This window comes from Typopeltis vanoorti, chromosome 5 (genome assembly GCF_054136105.1).
Source record: "Typopeltis vanoorti isolate ZY-2024b chromosome 5, IOZ_Tvanoo_1.0, whole genome shotgun sequence".
In the NCBI taxonomy this organism is placed as follows: Eukaryota; Metazoa; Arthropoda; class Arachnida; order Uropygi; family Thelyphonidae; genus Typopeltis; species Typopeltis vanoorti.
Window position 1 is genome coordinate 130,578,884 of NC_143553.1, and position 24,114 is coordinate 130,602,997.

General features: G+C 37.0%; 1 protein-coding gene across 2 annotated transcripts in view; it reads right to left on the bottom strand.

Moving 5' to 3' along the window:
• The window catches only part of trbd (ubiquitin thioesterase trabid), a 320,379-nt gene that overhangs the window by 40,881 nt on the left and 255,384 nt on the right, over positions 1-24,114 (bottom strand). For both annotated transcript variants that reach the window (XM_090393330.1, XM_090393331.1), the window contains one exon: positions 2,843-3,083. In XM_090393330.1, the coding sequence (XP_090249456.1) occupies positions 2,847-3,083 (237 nt within the window). In that variant the 3' untranslated portion in view covers positions 2,843-2,846. The remainder of the gene's footprint in view (positions 1-2,842; positions 3,084-24,114) is intronic.

Here is a 24,114-nt window from a genome sequence, read left to right on the forward strand (position 1 = left end):
ATTGAGTAAACTTGATGTCAATAAGGCAACAGCAGCTTTAGATTGGTCCAACTTCCAAATTAGTAGGAAAGAGGGAAAAATTGTTCTGTTTTATAAAAGAGGTGATAAGATTAGGGTTTCAAATTATAGACCAATCTGTTTATTTGGAGTTGTGGTCGAAGTGTTATAGAGGCTAACGAGGACTTGGATTTAAAATTGGGTTGACAACAGAAGCAGCATTCTCTTTGATGGACAGCATGGGTTTGCTAAAGGAAGATAGTGTTTTAGCCATCTACTTACTTATTATAACAAGGCAACAAATGCATTGGACATGAGAGGATTTATATACAGCGTTGTCGTTTGCAAAAATCTTTGATATGCCACATGACAAGCTAATAATTAAATCGGAACAGATGGGGTTGGATAGCAGAACAGCGCACCAGACTGGAGATTGGATGTCTGATAGGAATCAGCAAGTTGTGTATGGAGGAGTGATATCATATAAGAGGAAAGTCTGGTGGTGTGTTCCAGTTGGGGCTGTTGCTGTTTAATTTGTATAAACAATATGGGAGAGGCCTGAATGGATGTTGTAGCCTTGAACAGACTGTATGAATAGGCAAATGAGTGGGGTAATGGCTCTTTGTAGCAATGTGTTAAAATTCATGCAGCAAAGATGTGATTCAGAGTACAAGATTGGTAGGGATATCTAGGCAGGGAGATGAGGGATCAGAATGTGATTGTCGTCAAGGGCCTAAATTTACAAGGACAGAGCAGCCACTTATGGTGGCAATGATGGGAATAGGACCCTGATAAGACAGTTACGATTGCATCACACAAGGCTTTGATCAGACTTCATATGGAAAGCAGGTGACCAAATCTACACACAGATTTGGTCACCTGATATTTTCGAAAAGATGAGAAGGTTGGAAAGGATTCAGAAATGATGAATACAGATTGAGGGAATGCAAACTGCAGAGCCCAGTAGACAGAAGGAGGGGAGGTGGGTGATTGAGATGCATAAGTTGTTGGAATTATTAAGAGATTAATGCAGATGAAATTTTTCATAGAATGGGTGAAGAGAGGGAATAGAACAAGAGGCCATACCTGGAAGCTGTGTAAAAGGATGTGAGCAAGAAGACGAGGAGTAGGCATGGTGTGGCAAGTAATTGGAATGCATAGCACAAAAGTGTGGCAGACCTCCTACAATGAGTCTCCATGGAGGGCTAATGATAATAATAATAATGGGAGAGATACAAGAAAGAAGGGCATGTCATAAATTATAAAAATGAAAATCCAGATTCTAATTAAATTTCAAAATGTTATGTTACCTTAAATTAATGTAACTTTCCTGAAATCTTTATAATTAACTAAAGTGCAACCTGTACTACTGAAATCAAAAATAGCCTGAAAACTTCAGCAGTCAGTCACCTTTATAATTGATCACCTCCAATTACAAACAGAAGAGGGAACACAAGAATGAAACATTAGTCTGCATTAGTCAGCCTACATTATTCAGCTTAACGGTATGAGAAAAGAGGTTTGGCACAGACTTGTGAACATGTCAGCTTTATAACTGGACAAAGGCTCAATGATGAACCTCTGGCATAACACTATTTTCTTAGAACATAGTACAATATACGGTATTTCTTTAATTCAAAAGTGTAATGAAAGTTACGAAGTTTATGTGGGTAACAGTTTATTTTGTGTGTCAAAAATTCTTTATCCATAAGGTAAAAAAATTATTCCAATTTAGAATTTTTGATTACATAAATGTTTTGACATTTACACATATTTAGTTCATTATGAAGATTTCTGCTAAGTAATATTAAGCTAATGTAATGTAAATTTTAATTCGGCATCATTTTCATTTTTATAATTTCATACTCTTCTAGTTCTTCTTAATATGTCCCATTATTGTTTGCAATTGCACTTTTTCATGATGTCATTTTGTGTTCTTTATATTTGGATCCTGCCGATGATTTGTGTCTGTCATCAATGTAGGATTTCATGTAATTTCCTTTACTGTATTTCCCACCATTTCTTTTATTTATGTATGTTTTCTGATATATACATACATAAACATTATTCTATCATCAATGTACAATTGTACTTTATAATGAACTCCCTTCATTATAACACATTATTTCATTATGGTAGTGTTCACTATAGTGTTCATCTAATTTCTTCCATAGTTCAAGCAATAGAGAGGAAAATCACAAAAGAGATTGAAAACCCTCTCTACTGGATGATCAATCAGAAAAGATAATAAAGTAATCTCAGTTAAATTGATATATCAATTAATAGCCTCTTTTCATAAGAAGCTATTAACTGATTATCTAATTCATATTGATTTAAGGACATGATGGAATGGAGGACTCTTACAGCATAAGCGACACTGTTGTCCAAGTCAATCTGTGATGAAAGCAATTCTGTTGACCACTTCAGAATACTGCAAAGAAGTACTGCATGACATATTCATAGATGAAACAAATATTTTACTATTTGTAAATTTTTATACTAATTTTGTATGCCTGTGTGAAGCTTCCTACGAAAAATACAGAGGATGCTTATCTATATGTATCTTCTCAAATTGCTGTCCTCATACAGTAAATTATCCTTCATATTAGGGGTTCATAGAAAATCAATTATCAACACTGCTACAGATACTAAATATATATCTATAGTATAAATTTAGGTGGCATAAATAAATTTACAATTTGTAACTAATTTACAATTCTTTTACTGTGGGATATTTTAATCAGTTTAAAAGTATTAATAAAAATATTTTTAACAGTAAACAAATATATAAGACAACTGACTTCCTACCATCCCATAATGCTTGACAAAATTGAGATATACTTACTTCTTTATTCTTGATCGGAATCACCATCACTGGAATAGGCTTGGGTGTGAGAATCTGATGTAGAAGTTGGAGCATGGTTAATAGGTAAGTGAGTTAAACTACGATAAAAATCTAGCCATTCTTCTACCATTTGGGCAATGAGAATAGGACGTTTTGGAATTTTTTGTTGTGCGACAAGGATTCCACTCTCTGTGACACAGCAGTCCAACCACTGCCTCATGATTTCTTCTTCTCGACCCAACTTAAGTAATAAAAATAAAAAGACTACAGTGAGCATCAGTTTCTCTTGTTATCAATTACTTTATTTATGAATGTTTCATTCCCATAACATGATTTTTTACTCTTCATTATCGCAAATTAGAAATGGCATTTTTCATCTTTCATCTAAGAAATACTTCTCCTCCTCTTTCTTTAAAAAAAAAATAATAAATAAATAAAATTCTAAAGTTTTAAGTTAATAAGCCTTCACTGATAATGGACTGAAAATCTGGGATTAAGCTAACTAAACTGTGTTTCACACTTGCTGAAAACCAAATTTTTCATTACAGTATCAACATAAATGACATAAATAAGAAATTTGTTTCAGCATTTATAAAAGACATTTGTTATTGTCTTTTGTTTGGTTCAGATTCTACCTCTGTCATTTTTCTCCCCAAATTCCATTGTTCAGTAAAAAAATAAATAAAAACCCGATGAAAAACTACCACTATGAATAAAAAAAGTTTGGTTCAGATTCTACCTCTGCCGTTTTTCCTCACCAAATTCCATTGTTCAGTAAAAAAAAATAAATAAATAAAAATCCCTATGAAAGATACCACTATGTTTGAATAAAAAAAAAATTGTACTATAATTAATCCAAATTAACTCTTGTGGGAATGACATTTCATAATAAAAACATTTCTAATAGAATGTTGTAATGAAAACCAATGTGATCCTTAACTGAGTAGTTTGTAAATAATGAATAAAATAGGTTTAAATTAGCAGTAATATGTACGTCAGAAAATTAGAAGGCCAAGGCCTCTACAAACAAACAAACAAAACAAAAAAAAACCCTCTCTTTGAAAATTTTAAGAACGAATTTCTATAAAATAATAATACAACAGTCAGCCAGTACCTTTGGTAACAAATAAGTTTGAGTAATAATACTGACTGAGAATTTGCTTACGAAAAATACATTACTCTGACATTTCAAGTTCCTTAGTACCGAACGAGAGTTTTTGCTCTCTTAAGGTTTTTACCTGATCTCTGAAGAGAACCAACAAATTTTGATAAGGTTTCACTGACCTGACAGCTGTTCAAAACAGCTGTCAGGTCAGTGAAACCTTATCAAAATGGACTAATAAAAAGCGAACATATACAGACACTTGGGCAGTGCCTATGTAGTCAAGTAGTCCACAACACTAAGTCAACTCGTGAATGCCAATGATGCTATATACATATAGCATTATTGGTGAGAGTATACCTGGCACATACAAAGTTCCATGTTCCACCTTGCTATGAACAAACAGGAAGATCTGTAAAGAAACGTATCTCTGAACAAGACCACATCTGTCTTATCAAACCTCACAAATCTGGCCTTACACAACATGGAATTGAAAATGCTAACCACAGGATCCAATGGTAAAACTCTAAGCTGCTACACAGATCCATATATAAACATGAACATTTATATAAAGAAAGTGCTGAAGCTCTACTTCACAGACCTAATCTCAATCGTAACGACTGCCTCACTATTCCAAAAGTTTGGGAAACTGTTATCCTCAATTGTATTAAATAAATTCAGCCCAATAGTTTTAATCCATTGACGTGTGCCTGCATGCCTACAGGGATTCCAATTTACACGTGCTCTACTGTTATCTAATTCGATTCCTATTGTTATTCGATAATTGTATTGATGATGTCTTATGATACATAAGATGAAATATTGCATAATAAAATTAAAAATTTATTTTATTGTGGTATATGTGTTATTCTCTAGTAATAATGAATCCTCCACAGGTGTCATTATACAAGAAAGAAAACAGAGCTGTCCATGACAGTTAAGATAGCCTGCTTTGACAGATGTTGGTGGTCCTAGTTTATTGAAGGATAATAATTCTGATGATAACCAGATGCCCATCCATACGTATCAGGATTCGTCTTATAGCTGTCACTCCTTGGTCCTTCAGTGTAGAGCATATTTCTTCGTCAGGGATATTAAGGAGGTTCCACTCTGATATTACACCTCCAGAAAAGTTTAAAAGTTTGTGTGCATGCATGTGTGTAAGGAATAACTGGTAACTGTAATTGGTATTCCCCTGATAGATGTGGAATGGAGTAGTTTTTCCAATTGTGCTAGAGTAATTGCTTCAATGAAGATATCTCCTGAATGCAGTTTATAGATTTTGGAGATCCTTCCAGTCCTTCTGAATAAAGAAGGATAACATTTTTCTAATTGGATGCTCACCTGTTGAGTGTATGATTAAGAACAGTGGTGTATTTGTTGCAGCTTCTGATGCCTTTGTGTTAGTTACTTTGAATTTCTGTTGGTGACAATATGGAATCTGGCAGGGACTTGTTGATGGCACCTAATACAGTATCCCCCTCGCCCAAGCCTTATCCACAGGTTCGATTTCCACGGTTTCAGTTACCCGCTGTCTGAAAATATTAAATGGAAAATTCCAGAAATAAACAATTCATAAGTTTTAAATTGCATGCTGTGCTGAGTAGCATGATGAAATCTAGCACTATCCCACCCAGGACATGACCCCCCCCCCCTTTTGTCCAGCGTAACTACGCTGTACTGTGTATACCATCCACACATTAGTAACTTAGTAGCTGTCTCAGTTATCAGACCAACTGTCGGAGTATCACAGTGCTTGTGTTCAAGTAACCCTTATTTTACTTATAAGAGTTACTTATAAGTAAACGAGTAGTGATGCTGGAAATTTGGATATGCCAAAGAGAAACCATAAAGTGCTTCCTTTAAGAGAAAAGGTGAAAGCTCTCGACTTCATAAAAACATATTATTATGGGCAACACCAAGGAGTCCTTAGACTCATTGAGGGAGGCCCTAAACATCATGTCAAGAACTATTCAGCATTTGCACAATATCTATCATACTTTGCTTTGAACTCATTCACAGTCATGGCACCCACAACAGAGTCTGCAGCTTATTCCACTCATTCACCAAAGTAAAAAACCTAGTTCTAACACCCGTACTCAGTTTCCATGAATGGCCCCTAGTTCTCCCCCCCACCACACCTGTTCTGAAAAATTTCCTCTGAATTAATCTTGTAAAAACACCTCAGTAATTTGTATGTCTCAATCATATTGCCCCTTTTCCATCTATCAACCAATTTCTGTAACCCACAGATCTTACCTGTTCTAACTCGATAAACCTAACCTGCAACTGTAAATTTTTCTTGAGAAAGCAGAACTGGTGATGAAGCAAAGTAAAGTGCATGATTGTTTTACACAATTTTCAATATATATATATATATATATAACATTATGAAAAATGTCAAAAAACATTTTTGATATCATGATAGCATTCAGTACAGTATATTTTGTTGAAAAAAAGTAATCTAAAAGTTTCAACACCACAGAACTAAAATTTTTTCCCACAAATTGCATTCACTTTTATGAAGTGAAATCTACTCGAACCCTTTTTGTCTTTCAGCTGAAAGGACTCCTCTCAAACTAACCATAGAGTTTTAAATCAAAGAAACCGGAATCTCCTTACTCCTACAAGTCAGTATTCTCAGCATCATTCCCATAATCCATTCTTGTCCTCACAATTTTAGCAAAATGTCCATGAAATAATTTCAAGTCCCTATCCACCATCACCCCCTGATCTTTCATGTCCTCCAACCTGCTCTAAAATATCCCTACCAATCCTATACTCTGCATACCATCTTTGCCTCTCAAATTTTAAAACTTTACACTTTGCAACATTAAATTAACATCCATACACACTTGCCCATTCAGATAGTCTATTAAGTCCTCTTGCAAAGCTACAACATCTGATCTATTTCTCATAATGCCCCCCCCCCAACTTTGCATCATCTGCAAATGTTACTTCCATATGTTTGGGATTTTTAGACCATCATGATGGTTCAGATTGGGGTGGTTGATAAGAATCTCACAGGCTTCCTTAAATTTATGTTCATACCATGTTTTGGTGTGAGGTAAACAACTGATGCTTTTCCAGTCAATTCAAGGAAGCCATGATCAGAAAAGCCAGCTTCACCATAGTTATTATATTTAATGTGTTGTTTATGTTCCTTTTGTCTGATAGGAATTGTGCATCCTGTTTCCCCTATATATGGTAGATTACAGGTACAATAAATACAGCATACTCCAGGGTGGGCCAGAGGAGGGAGTGGGATTTTGGATGAGTTGAGTAAGCTTTTTAATTTTTCAGTAGATTTAAAGGTGGCTTTGAGGTTGTATTTTTGTAATATTCTGTTTATTTTATCTGATGTCCCTTTAATGTAAGGAATGGTTATAGTTTTATTGCAGTCTGGTTTATCTTTGTTTTTTATTGAGGTCTTGTAGAAAATTTTGTTAATAGTATTTTGGCTGTAACCATTTTAAATTCGACTTTCAGCGCTTGTTCATTGGAGCAAATCTTCAAAGCCCTGTTTTTGAGAGTGTTAATGCATCTAGTTTTTGTGTTAGGTGGTGGTAGGAGTTTGAGTATATATTGGCCCGTATGTGTAGGTTTCCAGTAAACAGTGAAGGAAAGACTGCCAGAAGGAAGACGTGTGACAAGTGTATCTAGAAACGGAAGTGTGTTCTGTTTTTCAATCTCAACTGTGAACTATATGCGTTTGTGTTGTCGGTTTAGATGGCTAAGTCAATTGTCTAGTGGCCATGGGGCCAGATTGCGAAAACATTGTCAACGTATCTAAACCAGACGTTGAGTTTTAAAGGAGAGGAATCTAAAGCATGTTGCTCAAAATGTTGCATATAAAAGTTAGCAATGGGGGGGGGGGGAATAAAGCGAGCCCATGACTAGAACGTATTACTTCCTTCAAACTAAAAAAAGAAAATCTCATACCCAAATTTCATAGACTAAAAGATCAACAAAACCAACGGACATATTTGAATTTCTCTGCAGCAAACATTAACAACCACCAGAAGTAAGAAACAACAGGAGCCACCAATCGCCTGCAGGTAACAGTAAAGTAATTAGCCTATCCAACCACGTCTTAAACAAAGATGAATTCTGGCTACTACTTAGCAAAGTTCTAAACTTTGCCGTAGCCCCCAGATCGATGAACAAACTGGATTTTATTTGTAATATTGAAAGAGGCTTAAGATTCATTCCAAATACCATAGCAGATAAAATATGTTTAGAAACCGTCAACATTTTAAATATAAATTATAAGAAAACAATAGCAAGCAACTTAATGAAACACGAATTATGGGTGAAATCACTAAAATCAAATCCGAACATCGTAATAACTAGAGTCGATAAAGGAAGTACCACAGTTATTCTAAACCGAACAACATATATAGAAAAAATGAATCTGCTAGTCTCAGACAATAGTACATACCAACTTGTTAACTACGACTTAACCAATAGAATAAAAAAGAAAACACAGAAACAACTTAAATCAATTACTACATGGCCCAAAGATACAGTCAAAAAATTATTCCGAACTACGCTCGTTCCATGAGAATTTATGGTCTACCAAAAATACACATACAAAACACACTACTCTGGCTGATAGTCAAAGGTATAGACACCCGAATTATCACCTAACCAAGAAATTAGTGGCAACACTCAAGGAATTGGTAGGTCATTCTCCCCTCCTATATCAAAAACACACAACACTTCATAAACATAATCAAAGACATTACATTAGAAAAAGATGATTTATTAGTCAGTTTTGATGTCTCTGCCCTCTTTATGAATTCTAAATCAATGACACAATCCTTCTTTAACAGAACAAATTCCCTCCAGATATCACGGCGCTCTTTGAGCATGTATTACGTTCTGGTTATTTTGTACACAAAACGCTTTCTACCTAAACAATAATGATGGTCTAAAAATCCTAAGCATATTGAAGGCACATTTTCTACCCACGGAACCTTTCTCCCTAAGAGTTAACTATAAACAGGACTGTAGATAATCCAGAATCTTAAATCTAATCTAGCAATTGTCATGTTAAAAATAGGACATCATTGTTACTGTAAGAAAACTATCTATATGAAAGAATACTTCTCTTATGTTGTCTTAAATAGAATTTAGCTTTGATGTAGTTTCTAAATATTTATTTTATTTTTTTTTCACTAGAGGTCATGCCAGTAGAATAACCGTTGATCAAATCATTGTTTCTTTAACATACTGTGTGAAATGTAACTCAGCTTGTCCTTGTGATTTTATAGTTATTTATAACACAGTTGTAAAGTCCATGTTTCTAAAAGGAAGACTGATTTAGCCACTTTTGCTATGTGCCTCTAAACTTCAACTCCCTATCCACCAACATTTCCAAATCTCTGGCTTCGTCAATTTCCTGGAGTACAGTTCCACCAATGTGGTATACTGCTGCTCTTTACACCCCAAAATGCATAACCTTACACTTTGCCACATTGACTGACATCCATTCCCCTTAGTCCAGTCTGGCAATCTATCCAAATCATCCTGCAAAATTCACTATTCACTGGGTAGATTGGGTAGAGCAATAGTGAATACTATGGTTCTACCCAATTTTGCATCATCGGCAAATAAATGAACAGTTACTCTCAGATCCTTTCCTATATCATTAATGAACAATTTAAATAGCAGTGTTCCAAGAAGAGAAACGCTGCAGCACACCAGTAGTCACAGGCCTTCTTTTGGACTCTACTCCTGAATAAACTATTCTCTGATATCTCTCCATCAACCACCCTCCTATCCATCTCACCAACCTTATATCGATCCCCATGTGCTGCAGTTAACTGATTAGAATTCCACGTGGTATCCTGTAAAAGGCCTTAGCAAAGTCCAGCAGTATCACTGTAAACCCATTACCCTTATCCAGCTCAGCCGTCACTGTATTATGAAAGTGAGCAAGTGTATCACTTCTAAACTCACTCTCAATGCAATCTGGCATTACATCACAATTTTCTGTCACATTCTGAGTTTCATCCACTATGTCAATCTCGCGACCTGAGACACGCTTTAGAACCTTGCTTTCATGACTTTCCCACCATTATCGCTCTCAAACCAAAACTCCAGCTGCTCTCTTGGCAAAGCATACATTCTGCAGACCTTACACTGGATGAATTCCCTCCCTTTGGTTAAATTTTTTAAACAATGACAACGATTTGGATGCCATTGGCCTATTTCGCATTGCTACTATGTGCTATGCTACATATCAACTGTATTTTATCAAAATACTAAATTAACACTATTTAAAACAAAACAAAGCTAAACTAATTAACTCCACAATATACTCTAATTCCAGCACAATTTTTAAACTAATAATGCTGTTTTTTTAAAACTAAATATCTTTCAGAGCACTTCAAAACAGTCCTACCATCAAACACGTCACCTGATGGATCAATATGCCGAGGCTGCTAAGATTCCATTCACATTCAGATAACTTTCAGACAACATTCAGATTACAGTATATTGTTATAACTGTTCTATTTTATTATTATTTATTGTTGTTAATCTCTTACTGTGCCTAATTTATAAATTAAACTTTATCATAGGTATGTATGTATAGGAAAAAACATAGCATATATAGGATTGGGTACTATCTGCAGTTTCAAGTATTCACAGGGGATTTTGGAATGTATCCCCCACATGGATAAAGAGGGGACTACTGTATACAAGAGGATGAAGAGGTGTTCATTCTCAGGAATGGGTGCCACACATGGACACGCAATCTCCGGCAAACAGTGATTGTGCTTGGGAGTGAAACAGTAGGGCATCACCAGATGCTATACTGGCACCACAGTACGCCTTGGGTCCTGTTTATGGACCACGGGGAAGGAGTCCCACTGCAAGATCCTTGAAGGGAAACCCAATGGCCAACTGATCCTGGTTTGGCCAGGGTCATTTGGCTTTAGCAGAAGCCAAATTAGTGCAAGACTTGGATGTACATGGATCGCACTGCATGGCAAATCTGGAAGACGTTAGATTCCAGTGAAGGTGCTTTGGAAGATAGTAAAAAAATACTCAGAGGTAGAGAAAAGAATATGGGAAGAAAAGCATAGAAAAAGAATCCCAGTACCATCACTGGGATGTCCCCTCCACCACAAACAGCTGTCTCACATAGAGGGAAGATATCAAGGTTGAATTAATGCAGAAATCATATATTTCTCATATACAAGCAGTAAAAAGGTGTATGCACATCCAAAAGGAAGTGTGCTTTGTATTATGAGATACCAAGAAAACTGATGCGAAGTCATTGGCCTCCATGACAAGCAGCCTAGTCATGAAGATACTTCATACACAAACTTTGTTTGCTTACAATTAGATAAAAGATTAAACAAGAATATAATTTCTTGCAAATATAATGTTATCAACACACACACACACACACACACACACACACACACACACACACACACACACACACACACACACACACACACACACACCTATTCAATGTGAAGAGAGGAGTAATGCAAGACTGCCCACTGTCACTCCAACTTTTTTTTTAAACTTCTTCATAGATGATCTATCTAATAATAATGCAACAGAGGAAAAGAATGGAATGACGATAAATGCAGGTACAACACCTAATCTGTAGTATCATATAACTAGTTTTAAAAATTTAATTCACCGATCATATCAAATTTAAATGATACTAAAACAATCAAACACAGAATCTTAATAAGATTGACAATGATGATTAAATTACAAAAAAAAAAAGAACAAAAAGGAAAATTGATAATTTATACAACTGACTAAAACCAAAGCTCTATGATTTAGCCATTATTCACATATCCTTTATGAAGCTGAGACATGGACAGTTCATAGACCTCAACCACTATGCAAAAAAGCAAAATGAAAACTTATCACTGATCAGTCTTGAGCAGGAGAAAACCTTTGACAGAGTACAGCACGAATATCTTTTTAAATACGAGCATTTGAATATGGTTCTCTCATTATTCAAACAGTCAAACTATTACACAGAAAAGCACTTTTTTGTTTAAAAATAAATAATCAGATCACTTGCCCAGTATGATACTCCTGTGAAATTAAGAAAGGATCCCTTCCTTCCTCTCTCTCTCTCTCTCTCTCTCTCTGGACAGTCATATGCACTAGCAATTGAACCATTCTTAACAAAAATACACAGTGTCAATCTCTCCAAATGAACAAGCATAACAGAATCACACACCTGAAAATCAGTCTATCAGCAGATGCTGATAATGTTAACATTGTAATATGTAATGACAGAAATGAAAGTAATCCAGACATACTGGCTATATGTACAAGCTTCTAGTGCATAATGAACCTCTGAAAAAGCTACTGGCTTGTGGTCAGGTAAATGGAAGTCCAAAACTCTCTAAATGAATGTACCTAGTTGAATGAAGGACAAAAATAGTTAGGCATCGATCCTGATAATATCCAAATATATAACATGCAACTGGACACAAGTACACAGTCACTTTGAACAAATAGTGGAAAAATAGAACAGCATATGAGCAACTTCTTAACTCAGGAAAAGAGTAATAATCATCAACTAGCTGGCTACCAGTGAGTTATGGCAGTATTAATACTGCCTAAAGACTTCCTTCGTCAGATCCAAAGCCAATTAAACTATTACTCTGAAATAAAACAAACTTGACAACCTACTCAGCACTCTGCAAGCCATTCACAACAAAGGAGGCCAAGGCCTAGTCTCTCCCTTGAAAATAAAATCCTATCCTTGAGGATCATCTTTCTCTTCAATACATTTCAGACAAATCAAAACCTATTTAACAATTCCTGAAAATATTCTTAAAGCAACCACTAGAGGAATCAAGAACTCCACAATCCTCAGAATAGAGAGCATTGCATCATTATCTCCCAAAATGTCTTCATTCTACAGAGATGCCTTAGAATGCTGGAAAAGTATAGAACCTCATCATGCAGACATGAACAATAGTCACCTGTCACCTGTGCTTATAGAGCTGACTATTCTCAAACAGAAACATAAGAAGTTCCACAACTGGTCAATACCTTCTTATCCCTACATGGAACTGGAAAGAAATAAGATCATAGGTGACTGACTGAAAGCCTAAAGTAGAAAATATTCCAATGCCTTCTATTGAAAACTACCAAAGCAAAAAAAGCAAATATCAACAGGTGGGTGTGAAGCCATTATAAAAGCCTTTCTAAACGTCATCGCATCTCAGGGAATCCAAATCACTTCTGGAAACTCCCATGAAACTGTTGTGCCCTGAATAATCAAAAATTGGGACAAAAGATTACTTTTATTCAGGAACAACTATCTTTAATTGTAGGCAGAGAATGTTGTGCTTTGGCAAGGAAATAAAAATGTACATTATAACTTTAAGGCAAAACTGAAGAAATGTTTAGCATAAGAAATGTGAGATTTAACCTGTTTGTACAGAGTCAAATAGAGAAATTTATATAAGATTATAATTTAATTAGAGTATCCCATTTTATGTATTGTATGAATGCAAGATGAATGTAAGCCAAAGTCCAAGGGTCACACTCTAGCCGTCTAGAATAGCGTATGGCCTAAGGGAAAGAGAAATTATAAGGAAAACGAAGCGAGAACGCATTCTCAGAAGAGCGCCAGTGCACGTGGGGAAGTGCCGTGCGGTAAAAACGTAGCTAAGCACAAGAATCTCCAAGAAAAAAAGGGAAGAATATAAGGGTCAAGCTCCCCCACACGAGGCTTTTTTGGTTCCTGTTTCCTGCGCTCGTGGACACTGGCCAGCGCTCTCCACCAATGGGAAGATTCCGAGTCGGCCATAGAAGTCGTGTGAGGCCTATTGATGTTTGCGAGGAAAGGTTAGCTATCTCTTCATAACAGAGTAGCTATGCCATATCGAGTGACCGGTAATCCAGATGTGTGACCACGGTACCAGAGAAAGTCCAGAGCGGCACATCGCCTTATCAACTCGGGAAACCAGGCCGTGCTATTATCATAAGTAACCCAGAGAATCGCAGAACAAAGGTGCCTTGATGTCCAGACAAGGCTGATGATAGAACAGAAAGTCATTCCATGGGATGGTAACTTAAAAAATGTTAAAGTATCTGAATTCCTATTAAAGATTTGTGTGAACTCTATAGGCTAATTTGTGTATGGACATGCTGTAGAGAACTTTAGAGATTATCCCAATTTGGCAGTGACCTGTCCCAGTTTTGAAGAATGTCTCCCAGAAGGGATCTGTGTTTGAGATAACTGAGGCATATTGTGAGATATGAGTAGTGATCAGAGAGTGATTGAAGATAATGTAAAATTAAGCCAGAAGTTTGTATGTTTATAGAAAAATTCTGGGGATCTAGTTATTATGCATGTATTCTTGTGTTAGTAATGATATCAGAATTTTACTTGGAAAGATTTTAAGGCCATGTCCCATACTTAGACAAAGCCCTTATGATTATGTTAACCATGTACTTTAATTTTCTCATGTATATCTTTTAAACCTAAATAAATATGTTTTATAGCATTTGCCTGAATCTAGCCTGTCTTATAAATTCAAATAGCCACTCATAAAATTATTATCAAACCTAGCGGGAGAGATATATGAATATAAGTTGATTTTTTAGACCACGACTGTATGCAAAGACAAAGCGAATTGAAATTAGTTGGATTAGTGTTAGAAAGTTTATTACTGTGTATTACTCTAAGAGAGCCACCTTGGATAAAAGTCTCATTTATCCTCTATATTGGCTGGCGCAGCAAAAATATAAATTCATCAATATTCAACAGGCGGACTGTCTCAGAGGGTAGATTTTAAGGCCTTGTCCCATACTTAGACAAAGCCCTTATGAGTGAAAGAATTACACGTGACTAAACTTAAGAGCGGCCTAAATTTTAGTTTGTTTAAGGATAGAAGGGTGATAGCTGATTTGCTAGACTTATTGGAAACTTATTACAAAAGGATAGAAGGGAAATAACTGTGTATGAGTGAGTAGTGGAGCCTACAAATATATATAGATAGTAAAAGGTAATAATAAACAAGAAAAGGGTATGCAAAAAATGGCACAGCCGATAGGATAATGACAGAAGAGATTGAAATAAGAAAGGACATAACTGAATATAGAGCATCGATATAATAGCAATAAACACAACATAACAAAACCACCTTTCAACTTGTGTCATCTGAAGTCTCACTGCTACTTCTTCCTTCCAACTTTGAGAAAATAAACCACTTCCTCATATCGGTGCCTCCAACCCTCACCCTGTGCGTATTCAAACTCATCTTCATCCTTTACAAACCTACACATGCCACCTGGTTTTTGATAGGATCTTCTGTACAAAAACATGTGTACTAGACCAAATACATATATGATGGAGACTGACATAACATCTTGTCTACTCCAAATAAGCTTCACAAATTCCAACTTAGAGAATCAGATCTTTGTCTCTTCTATAATATCCCAGGTACCTTGGAACATACACATATCTGACCTGACTTGCAAATATAGTGATTATCACTTATTCCTTAGACAGCACTTCTAGTACCTGCATCACACTACCTAAATATGACTACTGGAATCTACTCCATGCAGACAAGAAGAGACAAATTTGTAACTTCCACTTTATCTGTGCCAAGGCAGTTATCTATGGCTCTTACCTTAAACACACAAGAGATAACCACTACCCATGAATCACCGAGTCAGAGCAACACCTCACATGGAATTTTTGTAGGCAACTTCAAAGTATGTTCCTTTGAATATCATTACCACTATCATTGTTAGGAAGGAAGAACTCTAGAGGAGTGGACCCCAACTGGTACCCTTTTCTGAATTGGAGATGGTGTACTTAATATAACTGAAAGAGAACCAAGAGTAATCATGAACTGTAATGTTTCCTCTGTTACAAGAAAGACTAATCTTTTCCTCCATTCTCTTATTTTTAGCCTCTGTTAGTCTTGTTTTCATTCATTCAAATGTATATTCTGCAGTTACAAGCTGAATATTATCAAACCTAAATGCAAGAGGCTGAAAAGCCTACAGTAAATAAATATATGCACTATGTGGGCAGGGATTATTCTGAGAGAGCAGAATAATCTATTGATATTCTGTTTTGAAGAGCAGGAAGTTGTAGTTTTTTGAGAATATTTCCCTGTGAAGTATTCTCTTTCGAGATACTTATCTATCTCTAATCATTCATCCATCTATCTCTAACAGAGATAAATAAGGTGAATGAGTGGTGGTCTTCACTGTTAAAATGAGCATTTTCAAAGTTAAGGGAAGAAGTCTTTGTTGTGAGGAAAAAAAGACAAAACTGTGTTTTGAAAACAATTAAGGAGCTGACTAGGTTGTCATTGTCTCACCGAGGAATGGTGTGGAGATCAGTGTTGAGGATGCTTATTGTAGATGATTTTGGAAACTTGCTATGTTTGAGTGATGTCAAGGTTTATTGTATGAGTAGGAGGAATGGAAAGTGCTTCCATCAGCTAAACTGTGGATATGGTTTGAAGTCAGTGAGAGACAGGCATGTATGAGAAGAGGATGGGTGAAATAACAGAGCTCTGAGGAACACCCTCTGCAATCCCACAGAGAGAGTGACCCGAGGTAAAAACTAGGAAAAAAATCCAGTTTAGCAGATGAAAGCACCCTCCATTTTTCCTACTCATACAACAAACTTTGACAGCACTCACACACATCAACCTTCAAGACATCTATAATAAGCATCCTAAAATTACATAGGAGGAAGCAGACCATAACATGATAATTTGCTCAGAAACCCTATCAAATAAACTGGAAATGTCAGATGCCCATAGGCAGATGATTTAGGTAAGATCTGTTGTGGATCTTGACTGGAGAAATCGAGATTTACAGACAGCTGGAAAACTGAAAACACCTTTGACACATAACTAATCAATAACTACCACATTGCTGATTAGATAACAGTTCTCCAGGTATCAAAGAAATTGACTGGTAATGACCTTCTCCATTAGTTTAGACAGTATCCATCTGAGTTCTGCTGATCAGTGCATGCAACTGCCTACAGATTTCTATTTCCTTCCATCTCTTATGAAAATTTGCCCCTGATGTGCAGAATGTTTTCTGGTCTGCATGTAGCCTATAAATCAGAAAATTATTGCAAGAGTAATTAAACTGATAATAAACCACATCCCTGTATTTACTGAATAAGTACCTAAAAGTTGCAATAAGAATTCTGACAGCATTACATTTCAGTACACCTCAATGGCAGGACAAATTCTCTTCTTCAGTCTTAGTCACACGTTCCACCCTTTTTGACATACTTAATACCAGTTTGGCATAGTATGATTTAGGTATTTTGAACCATTCTTCCTACAAAAGGATCATCACTCTATGTGTTGTTAGATGCAATCTAGCATTCCAGTTCTTCTCTCCAAAGGAGTTCAAAAATTTAATGCAGTCCACTCAATATTTTCCAAGCTAGAAAACAATAGCACCAAGAGCATAACAATGTGCAATGAGTTGAAAGAAACATGGATCAGTTAAATTGCCACTATGTAAGGAAGCAGTGCATTTACCTAGAAGTGTTGCATTATTTGTGAGCAGTCATTCTTCTAGATACCACCAAGGTCCAAATACATATCTATAGATAGTCTAATTTGCATTGATGATTTGATTTATATGCAGCACTTTAGGTAAGGTCATGCTATAAATGTGAACCTCTGCACACCCCCCCCCCTTGAACTCTTGGTTGACTGTTTCCACATCAGAATGATGTTGTAATCTTCATACCACCCTTTGGTATCATCTTTCTGGATCTATTCTTCAGCTACTATAAACTTGTACATTTCTTAAGGTAGCACTCTCACACACTTCTATCACCTGAAAATGTTGTTTGCAGACAAAAGAAAAATGTCTGCATTTGAGTGATGAAGTCAAGAATGGATATACCACTGACATTGCAACATAAATAATACCTCTTTTGAAGTCGAGGAATTCTTTTTCCATGCTAATTAGTTGTGTATAGGTAGGTGAGACTAATTTATTGAATGCGCCATTGGGGTAATAAAGCTTTTTAATTTCTATCAAACTGACTTTATAATATCTTCATATAGAGGTAGATTTGAATCTGAAAAAATTTTGTTGTACTTATTCTTTTAGCAACGAACCTGTGCAATAAATTCATGCAGATAATCGACCAGGGCTTCTGACCTAATCTCAATCATCACCTTCACGTGGTGCACCGCGTTGGGTATCTACCTGGATACTGAACTAACAAGAATGGGCTGGCAATTTGGGATTTAGCCGACCAAATTGTATTCTTATTGGCTTAAAACTAAATACAAAATGATGGTATAACACGACAAAATTTCATGCCAGCTGGGGTGTCGCCCCGGTTAAACAAAGACACCGTTTTTTTTTGCCACGGAACCAGGGCAAACAGCAAAAAGTCAGCTACTGGAACAAATCTGAAAACACACCCCCAACTCAACATCACCAGAGATCAGTATCAACATAAGACACCTGAATGGCAAAGAAATGGAGCTAGCTGAGGAATTAGATAAGTACCAGATCGACATAATAGGGGTGACTGAAACAAAAAAGAAAAAAACTGGTGAGATCTTTCTGAGCAATAAATGCAAAATGTTATATTCAGGCAATGACAATCAAGGAAAAGAAGGAGTAGCCATAGTAATCAACACAAAATACGAGACTAATCTTCTTGAATGGCAGTCAGTCTCAAGTAGAGTAATGTGGGCAAATATGAGAATGGGGAATTGGACAATGAGACTTATATGTGTCTATGGTCCCACAGAAGTTTCTACTAAGGTAGAAGTGGAGGAATTTTTTGAGGCTTTAGAAAAGGAAACTGACACAATGAAAAAGGAAAAGTTGGTCCTTGTTGGGGATCTAAATAGCAGAGTAGGAAATGAGTGAGAGACATACAAAAATATTTTGGGAAAATTTGGAGAAAAGAGCAGAGCTATTAATAATGGTAAATATCTGTTGGATTTCTGCTCAGGACATGGACTGGTTATTACCAACACCCTGTTCCAACATAAAAATGTGCACAAATTCACATGGAGAGAAGAGGCAAGGAATATGAAAAGTCTCATTGACTATGTTATTGTTGATAGTGATGTTTTATCCCTGGTGCAGGATACCAGAGCGTACAGCGGATTTGAAATTGGAAGTGATCGCTATTTATTCTTGAGCAGGATAAAACTGAATTTCATATTGAAAAGAAAAACATGTAAAAAAGTTTTAAAGTGAATAAAAGTCGAGCAGCTCTCAGATGTGAACTGTACACTAAAATACACAAAGATTATTGAAGAAAAAATGAAAACGTTTGAGAATAGGAACCAAACTTTAGAGATTCAGTGGCAAGCCTTGAAGAAAACCTTCATTGATTCAGTCAGAGAGGCATGTGGTGAGGTTGTCTGCAAGGATAGAAAAATCAGAACTCCATGGTGGACACAGGAAGTTAAAGAGGCAGTGCAGGAAAAGAAGAAAGTATATCAAAAGTTCCTAGCAAATAAGTCAGCTTGTGCTCTTAGAGAATACAGAGACAAATGTAAGAAATCTAAACACTTTGTAAAACTAGCTAAACAACAGTTATGGGAGGACTTTGGTAACAACATGGAAAATAAATATCAACAAAGTGGCAAAATATTATGGAGGTTGTTGAAGAAACTTAGAAGAAAGAGTGCTGTAAAAGGAGTTAGAGATGATAAAGGGTGACATGAAAATGGGAGAAAAAGATATCCTTGAAGTATGGAGTAATTACTTCGAAAAATTGCTAAATGAAACAAGCAGTGAGAGCACAGTGGTAAAAAACACTCAACAGGCATACAGTCAGGAATACATATCCATACTTGAAGCCATCAAAGGCAGAACCAGAAATGCCTGAAGTATGGTGGTATAAAAGTCTTACAGTGGCTGCACTGCATAGTTTAGAAGGCCTGGACAGAGGGACGAATTCTCGATGATTGGAGTAGAGCTATCATAGTACCCATATATAAAAAGAGATATAAAACTGAATGTGAGAATTACAGAGGTATTTCCCTACTGAGTGTTCCTGGTAAGATTTATGCCAATATACTTGAGAAACGGTTAAGAGGGATTGTGGAAGAAAAGTTTGGTGAAGAAGAAGCTAGATTCAGGCCAAATAGAGGCTGTCAGGATCAGATCTTCAATTTACGACAAATAGCTGAGAAATCAAGGGAACATAACGAAGATCTATATTTAAGTTTTGTCAATTTGGAAAAGGCACATGACAAGGTGTCAAGAGAGAAGCTATTCAATATGCTACAGTTATATGGTGTCAATGTGGCATTATATCAAGCAATACTTAGTATTTATTTCAATTGAAGTCAGCAGTTAGAATTGAAGGAAGTACAGGAAGATGGTGTAATTTTAAATCTGATGTGAGACAAGGATGTACGTTATCCCCTCTGTTATTCATTATGTATATGGATCATCACATTATGAAGGAAAGTGGTATTAAACATGCTAATGGAATTGGAGATGTTAATGTCAGCTCTTTGCTTTATGCGGACGATGTTATACTTCTAAATAAATCTACTACAAGTGTGCAAAATTCCCTGACTAAATTGAATAACTGTTGTAATAGATATGGTATGAAGGTAAGCAATAAAAAGACAAAGACAATGAAAATAGGCAGAATCATTGAAGATGTCAACTACATTGTGAACGGAGAACCTGTGGAACAAGTAAAACGTTTCAGCTACTTAGGCACGATTTTTAGTGAAGATGGCAATTTAAATATGGAAATACACAATAGAATCAACAAAGCTGGTATGGTGGGAAGTCAATTGAATAAATTCATATGGAATAAGAGAGAAATTAGTCGGAACACTAAATTAGCCGTTTACAAGACAGTGTTCAAACAAGTTTTAACTCATGAATCTGAGAGCTGGGTCAGAAGTAAAACACTCGACCAAAGACTAGAGACTGCAGATATGAGAGTCCTGAGAAAGATTAGAGGCACGAACAGATGGCATTAATGGAAATATCATATTAAAAACGAGGATATTAGGAAAGAACTTGACATTGGCAGCATTCAGGAATGGTTAAGTGACCATACCACCTGAGATTAGCTCTGGTAATCTCAGGTGGTATGGTCACTTAAACAGAATGGGCGAGGAAAGATTAGCAAAACAAGTGTTCTCTGCCAGGTTGGCAGAAAAAGACCAAGAGGAAGACCAAGATATAGGCGGGTCGATATGGTACAAAGTGCCTTAGACCAGGGATTCTCAACCTATGGTACACGTACCACTGGTGGTATGTGAGCCACTGCCGGGTGGTATGAAAACAGATTTGCTTACTGGTACATCTAATATCTTGAATTAAATATAGTGGTATGCCACTGGAAAAGGTTGAGAACCCCTGCCTTAGACGATAGAAATATAAGATCTGATAATGTTGGAGTCTTGACAAGTAACAGACTGATTTGGAGGAAAATTGTAGATAGGAAGTTAGTAATGATGTAAATTTTTCATGTAGTAGAACATATCCTGTACACCCCTTGAGGACATATGGCAGGAATTTGATGATGCATACTATTTAGCCATACTATTTATATGTTGGAAGCATGACTGGAAAGGGAAGAGAGGTGGCAGACATGATGAGGAAAAGGAAGTTGGACATTTTATGTGTGCAGGAGACAAGATGGAAAGGGGAAAAGGCAAAGGAACTGGGAGAAGCTGTTCAATCGAGGTGCTTAGTGAGACATCTGGAAAGATTAGAGAGCAGAAGGAGGGTTGGTTGTGGAATAATGATGTACAAGTGGCAGTGACAGCTAAGAGGAAGGCAAAGCAGAAGTGGGATGAATCAAGAGTGGAAGAGGACAGAGCGGTGTACAAAGAGAGAAAGCAAGAAGCCAAGAGAGTTGTGGCACAGGCGAAGGCCATGGCATATCAAGATCTGTATGATCAATTAGAAACAAAGGAAGGACAGAGAAAAATTTACCAACTAGCGAAATGTAGAAATAAAGCAGCTAAGGACATCTTACATGTGAGGCAGATCAAAGATGCTGAAGGAAGAGTATTATGGAGGGATGTGGACATAAGAAACAGATGGAAAATATACTTTGAGGGACTTTTGAATGAGGAAAATGCAAGGACTCACAGAGGAGATGGGCAGCCTTCTGAGGGGATGGTGCAGAACATCAGTAGAATGGAAGTGACGGAGGCCATGAAGAGGATGAGGAATGGAAAAGCGGTGGGCCCCGACAGAATTCCAGTGGAGGCATGGAAGGCACTGGGGGAAGAGGGAATTGACCTGCTGTGGGACCTGTTCATGAAAGTTTGCCAACAGGAAAATATACCCGAGGAATGGAGGGAGAGTACTCTTGTTCCCATCTACAAGGGTAAAGGGGATGCACAAGACTGTAAAAATTACAGAGGAATAAAGTTGATGTCCCACACAATGAAGATCCTGGAAAGGGTTCTTGATGGTAGATTGAGGGAGGAGGTGGAGATTGCAAAGGAACAATTTGGCTTCATGCCTGGTAGATCAACAACAGATGCTATCTTTGGGTTATGACAGATGATGGAAAAATATCGAGAGAAACAAAGGGAGCTACATCTGGTATTTATTGATCTGGAGAAAGCATACTCTATCGTATGCTTTCTCCAGATCAATTGCAAGAAGATTCTCCAGATCAATTGCAACTCCAGAGCCAAGGCAAGAAGCCTGGAGGTGTCTGAGGGAGAAGAAGGCGCCGGAGAAATATGTCAGGTTGGTGCGGGAAATGTACAGAAATGTGAAGACAAGTGTTCGGACCTGTTTGGGACAGACAGAAAGTTTTCAAGTAATAGTTGGCTTGCATCAAGGGTCAGCATTAAGTCCGTTTCTGTTTAATATTGTGATGGACGTCGTAACAGAGGAGGTGAGAGAAGATGCACCTTGGACAATGTTATATGCAGATGACATCTTGTTGTGTGTAGATTCAAGAGAAGAAACGAAAACTAAACTGGAAAGATGGAGAAAAGTACTGGAAGAGAGAGGTATGAGACTGAGCAGAAGTAAGACAGAGTATATGTGTTGCGCAGTGGGCGGTGGCCAGGAGACAGATCTGGAGCTGGAAGGAAATGTCATCAGGAAGGTGAGAGACTTTAGATACTTAGGTTCAACAGTGGAAGAAGATGGAGGAGCTGAGAAGGAAGTGGGATGCAGGATACAAGCAGGTTGGAGGAACTGGAGGGAGATGGCTGGAGTGTTATGTGATAAGAGGGTGCCGATCAATCTGAAAGGCAAAATTTATAGGACAGTAGTGAGGCCAGCTATGACATATGCTATAGAAACTGTGGCCCTAAGGAAAAATAACATCAGCAGGATGGAAGTAGCAGAGATGAGAATGCTTAGGTGGATGTGCGGTGTGACCAGAAAGGATCATCTGAGAAATGACTATGTCAGGGGAACAGTGAAAGTTACGAACTTAGGAGCGAAAATACAGGAGGCAAGGTTGAGATGGTTTGGTCATGTGATGAGGAGGGAGGACGAATATGTGGGAAGAAGGGTCATGCAGATGGATGTGCAAGGAAGGCGGAAGCGTGGGTGGCCAAAGAAGAGATGGAGGGAGCTGGTAGAAGAGGACTTGAAGATGAAGAACTTGGATGTGGTGACAGCCCAAGACAGGAAGGTGTGGAGGAGACTCATAACAAACAGTGACCCCACTTAAGTGGAAGAAGCTGTAGAACAAGAAGAAGATACTGTTTAGCCATACAGGTGAACAATATTCTCTAGCAACTGCCTACAGACTCCCATTTCCCTTCATCTGTTATGAAAATTTGCCCCTGACTTGCAGAATGTTTTCTGGGCTGCATGTAGGCTATAAATCAGAAAATTATTGCAAGAGTAATTAAACTGAAAATAAACCACATCCACACATAAAGGCTTAAAAATGCTGAAAGTCTTTTCTACTTGATTATTAAAGATACCAAGAAATTATATTCTTGGTTTAATCCATACTCCAAGTGTAAGCAAACAAAGATGGCATGTGAAGTAATTTCATGACTCGGCAACTCATATATAGAGGATAATGACTTAACATTATTTGCCTTAGTATCCCAACATGCAAAGCACATATCCTTACACATATTTAATGCTATGCATTATAGGAAGGGTCACTACCCAAACCAGTATCTACCTTTATTGAACTCTCATCTGTGGGAGCAAGACCTAGAAG